General features: G+C 42.7%; 1 protein-coding gene across 4 annotated transcripts in view; it reads left to right on the top strand.

The window, feature by feature from the left end:
• Positions 1 to 13,604, top strand: part of NEURL1 (neuralized E3 ubiquitin protein ligase 1) — a 154,075-nt gene that overhangs the window by 79,250 nt on the left and 61,221 nt on the right. For all 4 annotated transcript variants that reach the window (XM_071748344.1, XM_071748347.1, XM_071748346.1 and 1 more), the window contains one exon: positions 13,234 to 13,475. In XM_071748344.1, coding sequence (XP_071604445.1) covers positions 13,234 to 13,475 — 242 coding nt within the window. The remainder of the gene's footprint in view (positions 1 to 13,233; positions 13,476 to 13,604) is intronic.

The raw sequence follows: 13,604 nt of genomic DNA, 5'->3' as shown, positions 1-13,604 counted from the left end.
TATTATGTACAAAATTGTCTTCCTTATTCCCATCTACTTACTGTTTGTTTTCTTATATGAAGATTTCAAACATCTTGGAGCAAGACCTGGCTCTTTTTTCTGTATCTGTGAGACTCAGCATGAGGGAGTCCATAGGATCAGTTTTAAATAAACAAAACATCTCTATGTGCTCTTGTTTTTGTGCAGTAAGAATTCAACACCCTTGGTCATTTACTGACTGACTTGTTGCAGCAGGTGCTGAGGAAAACAAGCTCCTGTATGGCCTATTCCAGCAGCTATTTATAGCAAAATGTTAAATAATAACTTCATGACTCTGGCATGGGAATTGCTGGGATGGATGATGGAATAGTATTCATGCTTTTTTCTTTGGAATAAGTGCCAGGGGTGCTGTTTATCTTTGTTAAAATAAACTGTAACTTTATGCCCTAACTGGCGGCTGTTAAAGTTTTATGGTTTAATTAAATGGTCCAGGTTCAGATGCTGATCTGCAAAAGAAACAGGGTTAATTACTGGTAGAGGATGTTGATACTGGTGCAAGTGATGTGCTGCAGAGCCAGGCGAGAACAGGAGAGTCAGTGATTTAGATTCCACTTGTGACTGTGGTACAGAAATTATGGTGCAGATTAGTGAAGGAATGCGTGTGTGGATGGCCAAATCCTTGCATAAAGGGAGAAATGTTGCCTTTTTTCCTAGTTTTGCCTCAGCAGTAGTTAAATTATTTGCCTGGAGAAAAAGTAGTTATTTAGTAGTGAAGTGGTTAACACTACTGGTGCTACTGAAGACCTCCTTGGTCTGGGCAAAGATTCTTGGTTATAGTTTCTATTTGTGCAGCAAGAAGATGCTGGAGGAAAGGGCTGGTGCCCTGCACTGAGCTGGCAGCTTTAGTCCTGTGCTCTCATGCCAGATCTGCCAGGTTGACTGGAGGTTTAGCAGCTCAGCAGGGGGACTCAGGCATGGAGTTGCTGTGCTTTCATCTCAGCAATACCCTTGAAAACAATCAATTTTGATGACAAACTCTGTAACCTCACTGTTTAGTCACGGTATTACTTTGCAGGAATACATTGCAGATATATTTAATTTGTAATTTGGTATTGGTAACACCAAAATATATCCATCTGATTATAAGTTTGTGAGCTTGAGGAGCCTTGATTAATCACTAGGACCTGTTACGCTTTAGGGTGGTGGTTGTTTTTTTTTATTTGTTTGTTGTGGTTTGTTTTTTTATGGATTTGTAAGACATGCCTGTCTTAAGAAGAACCAGCCAGGGGAATGTAAGAGATTTTTTAGAAAGGAAAAAAAGTAAAAATAAGTGAGAAGAATGTGCTGGATAAGGTGAGGCTGATGGTGGAAGTGGAAGAGTTGAACAAGGGAAGTGTCTGAGAAACTTCAATACTTGTGGCAAGGAAGGTGGAGAAGGAAGAGGAAGATGCTTTGGAGAGGAGGGGATGGCAAACCAAACAGAGGGGAAGATCCAATGTTCTGTGAGTTTTCAAGGAGAGATGGGCAGAAGGAGAGGTAGGAGAGAGGAAAAGAGGATTTGAATAGAAAAATGGTGGAGGGGGAGTTGAAGTAAAGTACATGGCTCCTGTGATCCTGAAACAATTAAGGGAATGTTAAACATGGCCAAATAGTGAATGTAATAGTAAATTTTCACCTGCCTGATAAATTGCTAGTTCTAGCAACCTCGTGCTTAAAGGATTTATTGCTGCCAAATGTCAGAAAAGAAGCCACTGGAATCAATAGTCCCACTGGGAGTAGTCAGACAGCATGGAGCAAGACCAAAATTTCAGGTGCATTTTTTGTTTGTGAACTAAAAGGCTTTGTATTTCATTTCACGAAGGAATAAACCCTTCAGGCTGGAGACCTTCAGCAGATACATGTTTGAAGGGCTTATCTTTATGATTACTTTTGGACTTTATATAGAATTAACATATTTGATATTTAGGTAATTGCTATGGATGGAAATAATTGGGTGACTGTGCTGACCAACAAAGCCAGCAGTGCTGAAAAAGGAATTTTTCAATTGATCAGCAAGAAATCAAAGCAGACAAAAAAAAACCTGGGTGAGCTGTACTGTGTGAGAGTATACCTACAGCTACTGGTCTGCAGAGAGGAAAAGGCAATTATCTGAGTGCTAAGATATCAACACCAGAAGGTTTTTGGAGAAGATTCAGTGGCCTGCTCACACAGCCAAGCAATGTTGTCCTCAGACAGACAGGACTTAGTGCTCCCTCATTTTCTATCATATCTTGGATTTTGGTTCTACAGGTCCATTTACTTGTCTCTACCACTCATATTGCCCAGGGGTGACACGGACTGACCCTCAGCCCTGGGTGATGAGAGCAATGCAGCTGCAGGGCGGGTGCTGCAGCACTTTGGAAAATGTTGGTGTTTCAGTTGAGGGACAGAAGATCTTTTTCACAAGAAGCTTCTGTCGTTGGACATTGTCCTTCTGTCACCTCAGGGTGTCTCCTGGCTGCTCTGTGGGAAGGGGAGTGCTGGCTCTTAGGTTTGGAGAGAAGCTGTTTCACATGTACTGTCAGGCAGACATTCGCAGAGGAGACATGCTGAAACCACGGAAAAGAGTGAACCGGAGCCTTCAGGCAAGGCACTGCTTGGGCTCCAGAAAAATAATCACAGCATCTCAGAACTGCTTTCTAAGCTTTAAATACAGATGGGGAACAGAGCTGGTTTTGGCAGGCATGCTCTCAAGAGACCCTGCAAAGAACAGTGGTGAGGAACTTCAAGATGAAGACTGTAAAACAAATATGACTTTCAGTACTGCATTTTTCATAAATACTACACATAAAATGACCCAGCTTTTTAGTACCTTGAAGTCACTGTAAATGAATGGTTCATAGTAGGAAAAAAGGTGCACTCCAAGAATAAATATCATGTATTGTAGAAGAAAAACTGCTTTCTGAGACTCTTCAGAAATGGTATTACAGCTGAGAACTTCATGGTATGTGGTACTGAATGACAAACATAATCTACACTGTCCAGCCAAATTTGGGCATGCACATGTGACATCTGCTATAAACTCAAATAGCAAAATGCAGAAGAAGCAACAAAGCCACTGGAGGTTTCACAACTGCAGTCCAAAGTTGTCAACAACATTTCTGATTTGAAAGGAATGTTAGTTCTTAGTAACATGCTCTGCTGTAAGACAGGAGCACATTAGGGCTGTGCTGTGGGCATACCTGTGCTGTGCACAGAGATGGGTATTTGGGAAGGCACAAGCCATGTGCAGATGCTAAATCCCCAGTGTGGCTGAGCCCAGAAGCTCTTGAAGAAAGAGGTTCACCATGATCTAAGCTCACCTCATATGTTGGTCTCTAAATCATTCATGGCTTTGGGGAACTGAGGGTTAAATTGCTAAAATCTGAGAGATATTTCAGTTGGTGCAACTCTAGAATTTGCTGTGAGATTAAAGATGCTATCCCTGTCTTGGAGTATTTTTCTGGGCTCCTTCTAATGGCATCCCCCCAGCAGACTTTGTTCTCTGCTCTGGAGCTATGTGTGCATGACCAGCACCCAACTACCTTCCTTCAAATGCTTTCTCTGCAGAGATGTTTTTATCTTATGCTGGGGAGCCAGTGCTATTCCAAGGTCTTATTGCTCATTTGCCTTATTCCAGGGACACTTGGTAGAGCCAAAATTTTTGTAGACAGCAAGGTCTCCAGACATTGTCTTTCTCAGTGAGAAGGGGTCTCTGATTAGGGAACTGTGCTAAACGAGACACATGTGGGAGGTCTGAAACCACAGAAATTTTTTTTTCCCACTGTGTTCTATATCTCTAGTGTGTAGTCTCATGCACTGGGATGAATGGTAGAGCTGGGGGAGAGTGTCCTCCAGCTGATGAACCAGACAAGATGCTCATCAATACCTTCTTAAAACTCTATCTCGTTTGACTGGTGGTAGAGTATAAAGAACAACATCCTATTTAACTGGAAATACCTGGTGTGAGTTGCCTGCTATGGGTCCAGTTTGGCATCTTGAGTCCAGAGGCACATCTTTAATTTTGTAATTCAAAGGTAACTCAAAGGATCAGAGTTCAGGACAGAGGTTTTTTTAACCTGCATTTTCTTTGGATGGCTTTGTATGTAGGTTATACCATTTTTTATCATCTCTTGTATTTTGGTTCTAGAGGTCCATTTGCCAGTGTCTCTACCACTGTTACATTTGCTTTTTTCCTGCTCTCTCTCACCTTTCCCCCTTGTCCTGACAACCATCCCAGTTTTAATGTTGACAGGTTACTTCTGTTTCTGGTGATCTCTCATTATTCAGACTTCCAAGCTATTACACCGTACATGGAAAATGTGCCCAGGATAGACTTTCCATTAAACTGTATTTAAATTGGAAGAGAATGCTGGCACATCTACAAGTATTCCAGAATTAGATCCCAAAATACTGAGGCTGGTTAATCTTTTGGAAGAACAAAAACTCTTACTGATTTATATTTAGCAGAGAGAATGCATTTTAAAAACACAGTCTATATGAGGCCCCTTGAAGAAAACATCTTTTACATTGATTTGTAGCGCATGGAAATACTACGTGGCCATAAAATATTTGCAGTTGGGCTCTGCTTTTATGTAGCTACTTTACTGCAGTCTGAACTATGATGAACCCTCTGAGGGTGGCTGCTCTGCTGACTGTGGGCTGTGCAGTGAAACCTCTGGGCAGTGGTTTAGCTGTTCCTCACAACTGTGCCCAGTATTCTAGGAGGGGAAGGGGAGAGGCAGCATGCAGTTATCACTAGGGTGAAAACACCAGGCTTGTGAGGATGAGGTTTTGTTGAAAACTGAGGCGAGGTTTGTACTTGTACTGTACCCTAGGACCTGCCTAGCCCAGGCATCATCTCTGGCAGGGTAATGGGATGTGCTCTTTGGGAAGAGGACATCTGGAGTCATCATTTGGCTTCCTGGCAGACCCACAGCAGGAGCAGGGTGAGAGTAGACACTGAGTTGACCTTTCTGTGCACTCAAATGAGGTTTAGAAGAGGGGTAGAGGTGCTGTTGGCCCTGCTTTCCGCAGCACTGCTCCTAGTTAACAATATCTATTTAGGCTTAGTTTACATGATTATAAATTAAGAGGAGTGTTGTAATGTTAATACAGATGTAAAATGTTCTGTGCATAGTTCAGATCTATACTAAAAAGGTGAGTAACTGAATTACCGTAGGTGGGAGAGTTCACTGGATTGTCCTAGGTAAATGGCTCCTGGAAAAGAACCTAGGGCAGGTAACAGTTTCATTAATGCAGTGAGGCAGAGAAGAAAAGATAACTAGTTTTATAAAGTTCATGTAATCTTATGGACAACAGTGTACCTGCTTATTTTTGAGAAGATTAGGATTATCAAGAGGAGGTAGCATGGGAAGTTTTGGGTTTTTTGATTCCCTGTGTCCTGCCATCTGCAGCACGGACAGATCAGCCACCACCTTGGGCAAGTTGTTCCTCCTTCTCTTGAAACATCAAATATTAGCAAAGAGAAGATTCTTAAACTCCATGTGTGCAAGAGAAAGATAAACAGAATTCTTAAAACATCCCTAAATCTTGTCTGAACTGGACTTTATCTTGCTTTCTTTGTTAGGAGACATGAATATGTTTTTACATTTCTCATTAGACTGCTGACAGACCTGACCTGATCACAGCACAACAAAAACACCGATCAAGAAAGAGATCTTAAGATGCTTCCAGAGCACCATTTTTTACTTTTATCTTGTCATTTCCTACTCACAACATTTAACTTAGGATGCCTTAGAAATAATAATAAAGCACTACCAAAATGCAAAGAGAATAACATCAGAAGTACCTTCCTGCTCTCAGAAATAAATATTTATATGGCCTGTGCAAGTTGCTCTTGCTGTGGATCAGAGGGAGCTGCTGAAAGATAGAATGGGGAGAAGCAGCTGCTGCTGATGGAGGGATCTCAATCTGCTTCCCATGGACCTGACTGGACCCTGGAGGATGCAGCTCCCATGGCAATTCGTGCTGCCCAGCATCTTTCCAGGGAGCTGCTCACCCCCTCTCTCCTTATGCAGCAGACGGGAGCATATGGCTGCTTACTTATGCTCTTGCTGTTCTTATGTGCTTAGCAGGCTTATGGTCCTCAGGGGCTCAGGGGGATTTGCATGGGGAGGGGGTGAGGAGGGAGCCTGCAAAGGGTGGGAGGAAGAGGAGCAGTGCTGGAGGTCTTGCAGCTGCCCTCCCTGGCGTGCCACCTTGGTGACTGAATTGCCGTGAATGACTCAGAAAATCTGAGTGCACGGTGCCTGCGGAGGGACCGAGGGGTGGGGGATGATTGCACGGCATCAGCACTGAAGAAGTTAAACTTGAAAATGAATTATACGAGGAAGGGGCTTCTTCAAGGCATCCGTATGTGTTTATAAAAATATATATTCACACACCTCTCTTCTGCTGACATCTTTTTGTCACAAAAAGAAGGGCATTATCAGCCACCTTATATTTTGGTGCTTGGTATTTTTAAGTGCTTGCAGTGTTGTCAGCTGGATTGTTCTTCCTGAAGATGTGTGTGTGAGGGTTTGCCTCCCCTGCTCAGTCCTGCTCTGTTGTCCTCTCTTTCTCCCTCTCTCTCTCTCCTGTGTTTCAAGGGTCTTCCTTATCTTCCTTCCCACATCTGGCCATGGCTCCTCTAGGCTCTGCCTAGGAGCATCTTCTCATCACTCTCTGGGTGATTTCAGCCACAAATATTAGTTCAGCCATATCCTTCCTACAGTCAGTTATCAGATTCACCTCTCTGTGGTACTTAAGTCTCCTTTGACCATTCTATATTTTGGCTCTGATTTCTTTTTTGCCTTTGTAGTGAAATACTACAAACAATTTAGGCTTATAATTTATAACTGAAGCAGAGCCCTTATTCTCCTGTCAGTTCTCAGCTCTTTTTAACCTTATTTTTTCAGCCTTTATAAAAATGGCCACACTTCTGGCTCTTACTGATACTCATAGCCTCAGCATTGTCTTCAAGCAAACGTTCGTAAAGCCTCATGTCTGAGATGTACCAGGGACTTGTTCAGTGGGTTCAGCAGATGTTGCTGAAAAAGCCTCACACCCAGGTAATTGCCTGGAACTCCTGCAGAGGTTTTTGTCTGTGCATGAGGAGTGACTGTAGAACAGGACACATCTCAGCTCCTACTGCGCTGCACCTGTTGGAGGGCAAAGGAACATCCCATAGAGCTGAGAGGCAGAGGAAATTACAGTCTCTTTTTCAACCCTTTCTCCTAAACCTGTGCAAGTATATCAGTGTTCTGAGTCTTGCAGATTCTGTCTTATCTTTGGGATACAGACTTCCTGTTCTTTTCTGCAGCTTCAGACTTCTCTTTTCTGCCACTGGCAAAGTCTTGCCACAATTTAATTTATTGCAAATTTCTCCTGTTGTTTCTGTTTTCCTTCCCTTTGTCCTTATCGTCACTTTTTGCATGACTTTTACTGGTTTGATTTTTCTCTGTGAAATTAAAATAGTTTCTTCACTGTGAAGTTATTGATAAGCACTTCTCTGTCACCCATAAGTCAGGTCTGAAAGATGGTTCCATTGTGGATCATCCTCAAATTAACTCCAGATCCTATTGTGCCCTTTTTGTAGTGGGTAGCCTCTTCATAGATGTCTGAAAACCACCCTGGCTGTCTTTCAGATCTGTTACTTTAAACAGAGCTTTGTTTTTTGGTTAAAAAAAAAAACAAAACAGCCATCTAACTACAAGCCCTATCCTGACTAGTATTATCTCCTTTCATGTGCATGTTGTCTGTCTGCACCTGCCTCTTGTCTTGTGGTTTGCAATTTAAATGGAAAATCTTACACTATGTGCAAACCTACTCTCTTGATACATCTCATCACTGCTAAAATAGCACAGATGAAAGTAAGTTATGCTGTGGCTTTGACGTGTTTTTGAGTCTTGGATGGGAGTGCTAGATCTGACCTGCTGGTTCAGATCCACCGTGTAGATATGTCCCTATTTCACTAAAGTTTAATCCAAGATGCTCCATAATTTCAGGTCTTCTGGATTTAGTGCTCCAGAATTAACTCTTTGCATGTCTATCGTGGAGTACCCCAACACTTGCAAAGCTATAGTTGGTGTTTGTGGAAGGGCAAAGCTTTGTTTCCTTGCTGTCTTGTAATGCCAAGATGAATAGTTGACCATGATGAAAGCAAGCTGATAGTTGTCATCCTAACAGACACAGGGAGAGCTGGATATAGGTTGTAAATACATGATAACTTATTCCTTCAAGAACAAAAAATGTGTTTTTAAAGGTGGTGAAGAAACCCTAGTTTTTAATTTGTGTTAATTTATGGTTCCCTCTCTTCTTAGCACATGCCCTGGGTCAGGCTGCATGTGAGAAAGCAAGGTTTGCACTGATGTTAAGCTTATATTTATTTTTAATGAACTGTATCTTGGAGTGTGCTTTTAAAAATCCATTTACAAAGCCTACCATAATTAATCCATTGTGGGTTTTCTGCTTTTGAACTTTATCAGCAAATATGAAGGATAACTCTAACTAGCCACACTGTATTTCACTGTCATAATTCCCCTAAGTATGAGAACACCTCAAAAATCTGTAAATTATGAGCATTCAGCTCATAGTTGTTTTTTTTTCTCCCTTTGCTGCTCGTAGCCACCCAGCTTTGGGGAGGTTGTGCAGCTCTCTTTCAGCACCAGGGCTTTTCTGTGCCATGCATGTCCCTGAGGCAGAGTTTCCCCTGCATCCCCCACACCTGCACATATTATTTCTTTTTTTTCCATCTCATAATCCTTCATTTTAAATGCATACACAGCCACCTGCCAGATAAAGTACTCTCTGTTGATAATGAAATAATTTTGAAACCTGTCTCTCTTTCTATATTGTGGTGTTTTGCCCTGTCAAGTCCTTTTACTGTCCCTAACCTGCAGGACAGGTACTTCTGTCACCACCTCCAGACCTTTCCTCTCCAAGCCCCCAGGTGTACAAGGATTTGTCATTCCCCCCCATGTGTCAGTGCCTGGGCTCTGTTTTGAAGTCTTTTCTCTTTCATTTCTAAATGCCACTCATTTCACATGCTCTAGAAAGTTAATCTTAAATACCTTGCAGCTGGCTTTCAGTATGAAATGAGTTTTAACAATATTCTCATAGGTGTCTGTCAAGATTTGTTTCAAATGGAAAAAATGTATTAAAAAAAAATAAATCCAGTCATTTATTGTAGCATTTAAGAAATCCCAAGCCTTTAAGATTATGCCTAATGTTTGCAGAGCATGAAACTTCTGGTAAGAACCTCTGACAGGCTTTGGGATGCAATTTGCTTAGATGAGAACATCCAGTGCTGCCTTTTATGTAGCATCTGGATGTTGCTCAGGCCTTGAGACACTCAGGGGCATGGAGGCCAGGGACACACAATGCACAGGGAGGAGAAGTGTGACACCTTTGGGGCAATATTCTGGTTTCCCAAACAGGGCTCCAAAAAGGATGCGGTTAGGATGGGACACCTGAGGGCAGAGTGGTTCAGAGTGCTTCTCGTTGCAGTTTGCATGTGCAGTGTGTCCATCTTGGCTCACTAAAGGTTTCAGAAGTTCCATCCCATGTGCTTGTGGCTCAGGGATCAAGTATCATTATCAGTTTTGCTGCTCTCTTGGAAGGCCTCATGGTGTTAGGGACAGGCTTTGTTCAGGGTTCAAACACGGTACTGAATGCAATGGTTTATCTGTTGTTGGGCATGAATTGAAAACTGAAGTTCAGTCAACATATAAAACCATAAGACTGAGCAGATGCTCTTCTCATCCTGTTGGCCTTGGCCTGGGATGGGTTTGACCTCTTCTCACGTAGCAGTGCCAAACTGTCAACAGCAAATAAGATTTCCTCCAGCATCTTTCAGGGGGGGTCAGGCAGAACCCCGTGGCTCCGCAACTCCATCCAGCAGATGCTCTGGACATACGTGTGTTGTTACCAGAGCTTGTTTGAAAGCTTTGGGCAGTTCTGGAGACCCAATTACTGCATTTTAAAAGGACTCAATATCCTACAGAAAGGTACAGCAATTATTAGAAGCACAGCCAAGTTATCCAGTAAAATTAGAGCATGGAGATATTAAATCAAATTGATTAAAATGTGTGTGCCTTTGTGCTGCATGAATTGGTTTTGGTGAGTGAAGAAAAATGTTTAAGCTACAAAATTCATGTCTGGATGCAAAGTTGGCATCTATTGAATGTATAGTCACTGGTAGTATCTTCTCCTTCACATATGTGCACCCCAAAAAAATTTCAAAGAGGTGTTGAAAAAAACCAAGACTGGGAATGTCCAGAAAAGTAATATCTGATATTTTTCTATGGATCCTTTGACTATATATTGTCTTCTATGATTGATTATATCCCTCAATATGTGTCTTGTTTCAGAAATCACTGTGACTTCACATACATTTTAGAGAAGCTGGAAAAGGTAGGAATGGAAGTTTTTATGCTAGATGCTTACTTTTAGTCAGTTTACCTATTTGTAATAAAAGAAATATAGCAGAAACAGAGAGACAGCTAAGAGATGAGCAATGGAGAGATCCAGCAACCCAAAAAGTTTCTGCCAAATAGAGGCTGGGATGGTTTGTTTTGACCATCTGTTGGTGGTCTTATCCCTATGGATCAGCACGACTCACCTGGGGAGGTGGAGTGGAGCAAGGTTAAGTCAGCCCCTTTTATGGCTCTGGTTCATAGCCATTAGTGAATGTGAATAGCATCATGTTTGCACTGATAAAGGAAATGCTTCTTTACAAAATACCATTAAGCCCAAGGAACTCACCAGCATGGTTTCTCTAAAGCTGAGGGCTTAGCAGGGTTCCAGAGGGGTGGCAATAGAGGACCTACCTGGTTTGGAAAAAAAGCTATTGGTACTGGAAAGGATGCAACTGCCTGTTCTTGGTGCATAAAAACAGCCACTAATTAAACAGGTCTTAGGAGGTAACCTCAGAAGGTTCTCTCTGCAGGGCTATTGGAGCTTGTGTTGTCTTCTGACCACCCAGGCTACACTGTGCTGGGTCAGCAGCATGGCCAAAGGGTCAGGATCATGGGAGCTGCTTCATCCTGACCTTCCCTCTGTCAAGCTACCCCTTCTGTGCAGTCAGTTCCTCCTGAGGGTTTCCCTCTCCCCCACCTGCCTGCTCAGATGAGCCTCTATTTTTCGTGGTATTCTTGCAGCTGAGTTGGTGCAAGCCCAGGCACAAATCCAGGCTGGGGGCAGGGGGGAGCAAATGGATAGAGGAAAAGGACTTGGGGGGTGGCAGCAGATGAGAAGCTTGACATGAGCCACCAGTGTGTGCTCCCAGCCCAGAAGGCCAACAGCATCCTGGGCTGCATCCAAAGCAGCATGGCCAGCAGGGAAGGCTTTGGGGGGACCTTACAGTACCTGAAAGGGACCTATAGAAAAGCTGAGAAGGGACTTTTCACCAGAGAGGGTAGTGATGGGACAAGGAGTAATGGTTTTAAACTGAAAGAGGATAGATTTAGGTTAGATTAGAGAGAAATTCTTTGCCACGAGGGTTGTAAGGTACTAGAATATGTTACCTAAGGAGATTGTTGGTGCCCCATCCCTGGAAGTGTTTAAGGCCAGGTTAGATGAGACCTTGTGCAACATGGTCTAGTGGGAGGTACAGGGGGGTTGGATCTTGATGATCCTTAAGATCCTTTCCAACTCTAACCATTATCCTCCATTACTCCTCCTCTGTGTGTGAGAAACAGAAAGATGACTTGTATTCCACATAGTTTTTAGCATCAAATAACTCCTAATTGATTCATCTCTCCTATAATGCATTAATGAAAGTTTTTAAAGTTCTGTTTGCCTGGCTTCTCTGCTCTGTGCCAAAGGGATACCATTTTTGCTGAAAATGGAGGGAAAAACCAACAAGGAGATCAGAGGAGAAGGGCTGAAGTGACTGATGCTGAAATTGAGTTAAAATGTTCTCTCAGGATACAGGATTTTAAATTCTGTTGGTAGTTACGCAGAGTCACCCTGATGATGTGACATTACAATTTCATGTAGCTGCAATCTAAAACTGCCCCAAAGACTGGGAGTAAGAGGGTCCAGGCTTTATATTACAAAGACAAGAATTGAATTAGAGATGTAAGCAGTATGTTATAGTAGCAATATAAAGACATAACTTTCAGCAATTAATTTGCATGAAGTGTATAATTAGTTTTCATAATTTACATGTTTGAGGAATAGAGTTGTCAACTATACTATTTAGTCATGCATCTTTACAGCACAAACTGGCACACTGCTAAGGTCATATTTGCTTTTGTTGCATCTCTGAGTCTATAATGAAATAATTCTTTATTCTGTTGATACTCTGTTTCCAAATCTATGAGTATTTCCTCCCAAACATATGTGCATAATGTAGTGTGTATGTGCACACAAGGGAAAGGAGGCAGATGACTTGTGTTCAGTATAATGATTGTTTTGTGCTTGAACTGCTGCAGGCTCCCTGTTGAAAAGAAACTCACGCATCCATTCATTCATGAACAAAGCTGCTGTCGTGACTGCGTTGGTCATGCATTGACTCTTTGTGTAGGCCCTTGCATAGAGAAAGATGTAATCTCTTCCCTGTTCCATAGCCTGTCTCACTCTTTGCTTTCCTCACTGCAATCACAGCATGCTGGTCAGTGCCTTCATGACAAGTGGGATCCTGTCTGAGGTTCCCATCAGTGGAGAAGAGAGGAGAAAGGATGGCGGTTGGTGGAGGAATCCAGGAGGGCTATTGCTGAGTGGTGCTTGAGTATAAATTAGCAATTTAGGTGTCTGGGCTGGCACTTAGGGTTGCTTGGACATGTGGAGGCAAGGGTTGATGGGTTGCTCTTGAAAAGAAGGAGTGAGAGAAATGGTCAAGTTGTGTGGTAGTTCTCTGGAAGTGGAAGGTTTCCCTAAAAGGTGACATGCAACTTCACACGTGCTTAGCTCCAGTTTTGTACCCAATTCTTGCCTTGTCTTCTATTGTGTGGCCTCAAAATGGCCTGTGATTTCAGTGATGAGATGCATTCTCCATGTCGTGTGCTGTGCTGTCAGACTCCAGATGAGAGCCTTCTGCATGCTTGTGGCTGTTCATTGTTCAAGATGCGCTGGAAACCCTTAGTGATTTACTGAGTGGGGATTTGGTTATCTTTTGTTTTGGCCTGTAGTTCCCCTCTGAAGCACCCCTGCTTTTTTTTGTATTGAAAAGTTTTTACTTAATACTCACAGCAGATTTTAAATGCTTTTTTCCCCCTATTCTGTTTTCAGATTCCATAGGTGGGTCGTTTTCAACTTCCTCCCACCGATGCCACCACAAGCAGAAGCACTGTCTCCCTATCCCACAGTGTGGAGCTCTGTCCATCAGCCCTCTGCTTTTCCATCCCCACACAAAGGGATCCCAGATCATCATGGACACAACACAGAAGGCAGTGAAGCGCCAGGCTAGCTTCTGCAATGCCATTACCTTCAGCAACAGGCCCATTGTCATTTATGAACAAGTCAGGCTTAAGGTGAGTAAATGATACCTTCCCTTCTTGACATGGGAGGTGCTAGGAATGAATGGTGGGGTGTACTGGGCTTTGGCACTTGCACTAGATCTTTAGCTCTTCCTTTGAAAGCATAGTAGTCAGGCCATGCCC

This window comes from Heliangelus exortis, chromosome 7, assembly GCF_036169615.1.
Source record: "Heliangelus exortis chromosome 7, bHelExo1.hap1, whole genome shotgun sequence".
NCBI classification, from domain to species: domain Eukaryota; kingdom Metazoa; phylum Chordata; class Aves; order Apodiformes; family Trochilidae; genus Heliangelus; species Heliangelus exortis.
The sequence above is the reverse complement of the archived record's forward strand: the minus strand, read 5'-3'. Positions and strand labels throughout refer to the sequence as shown.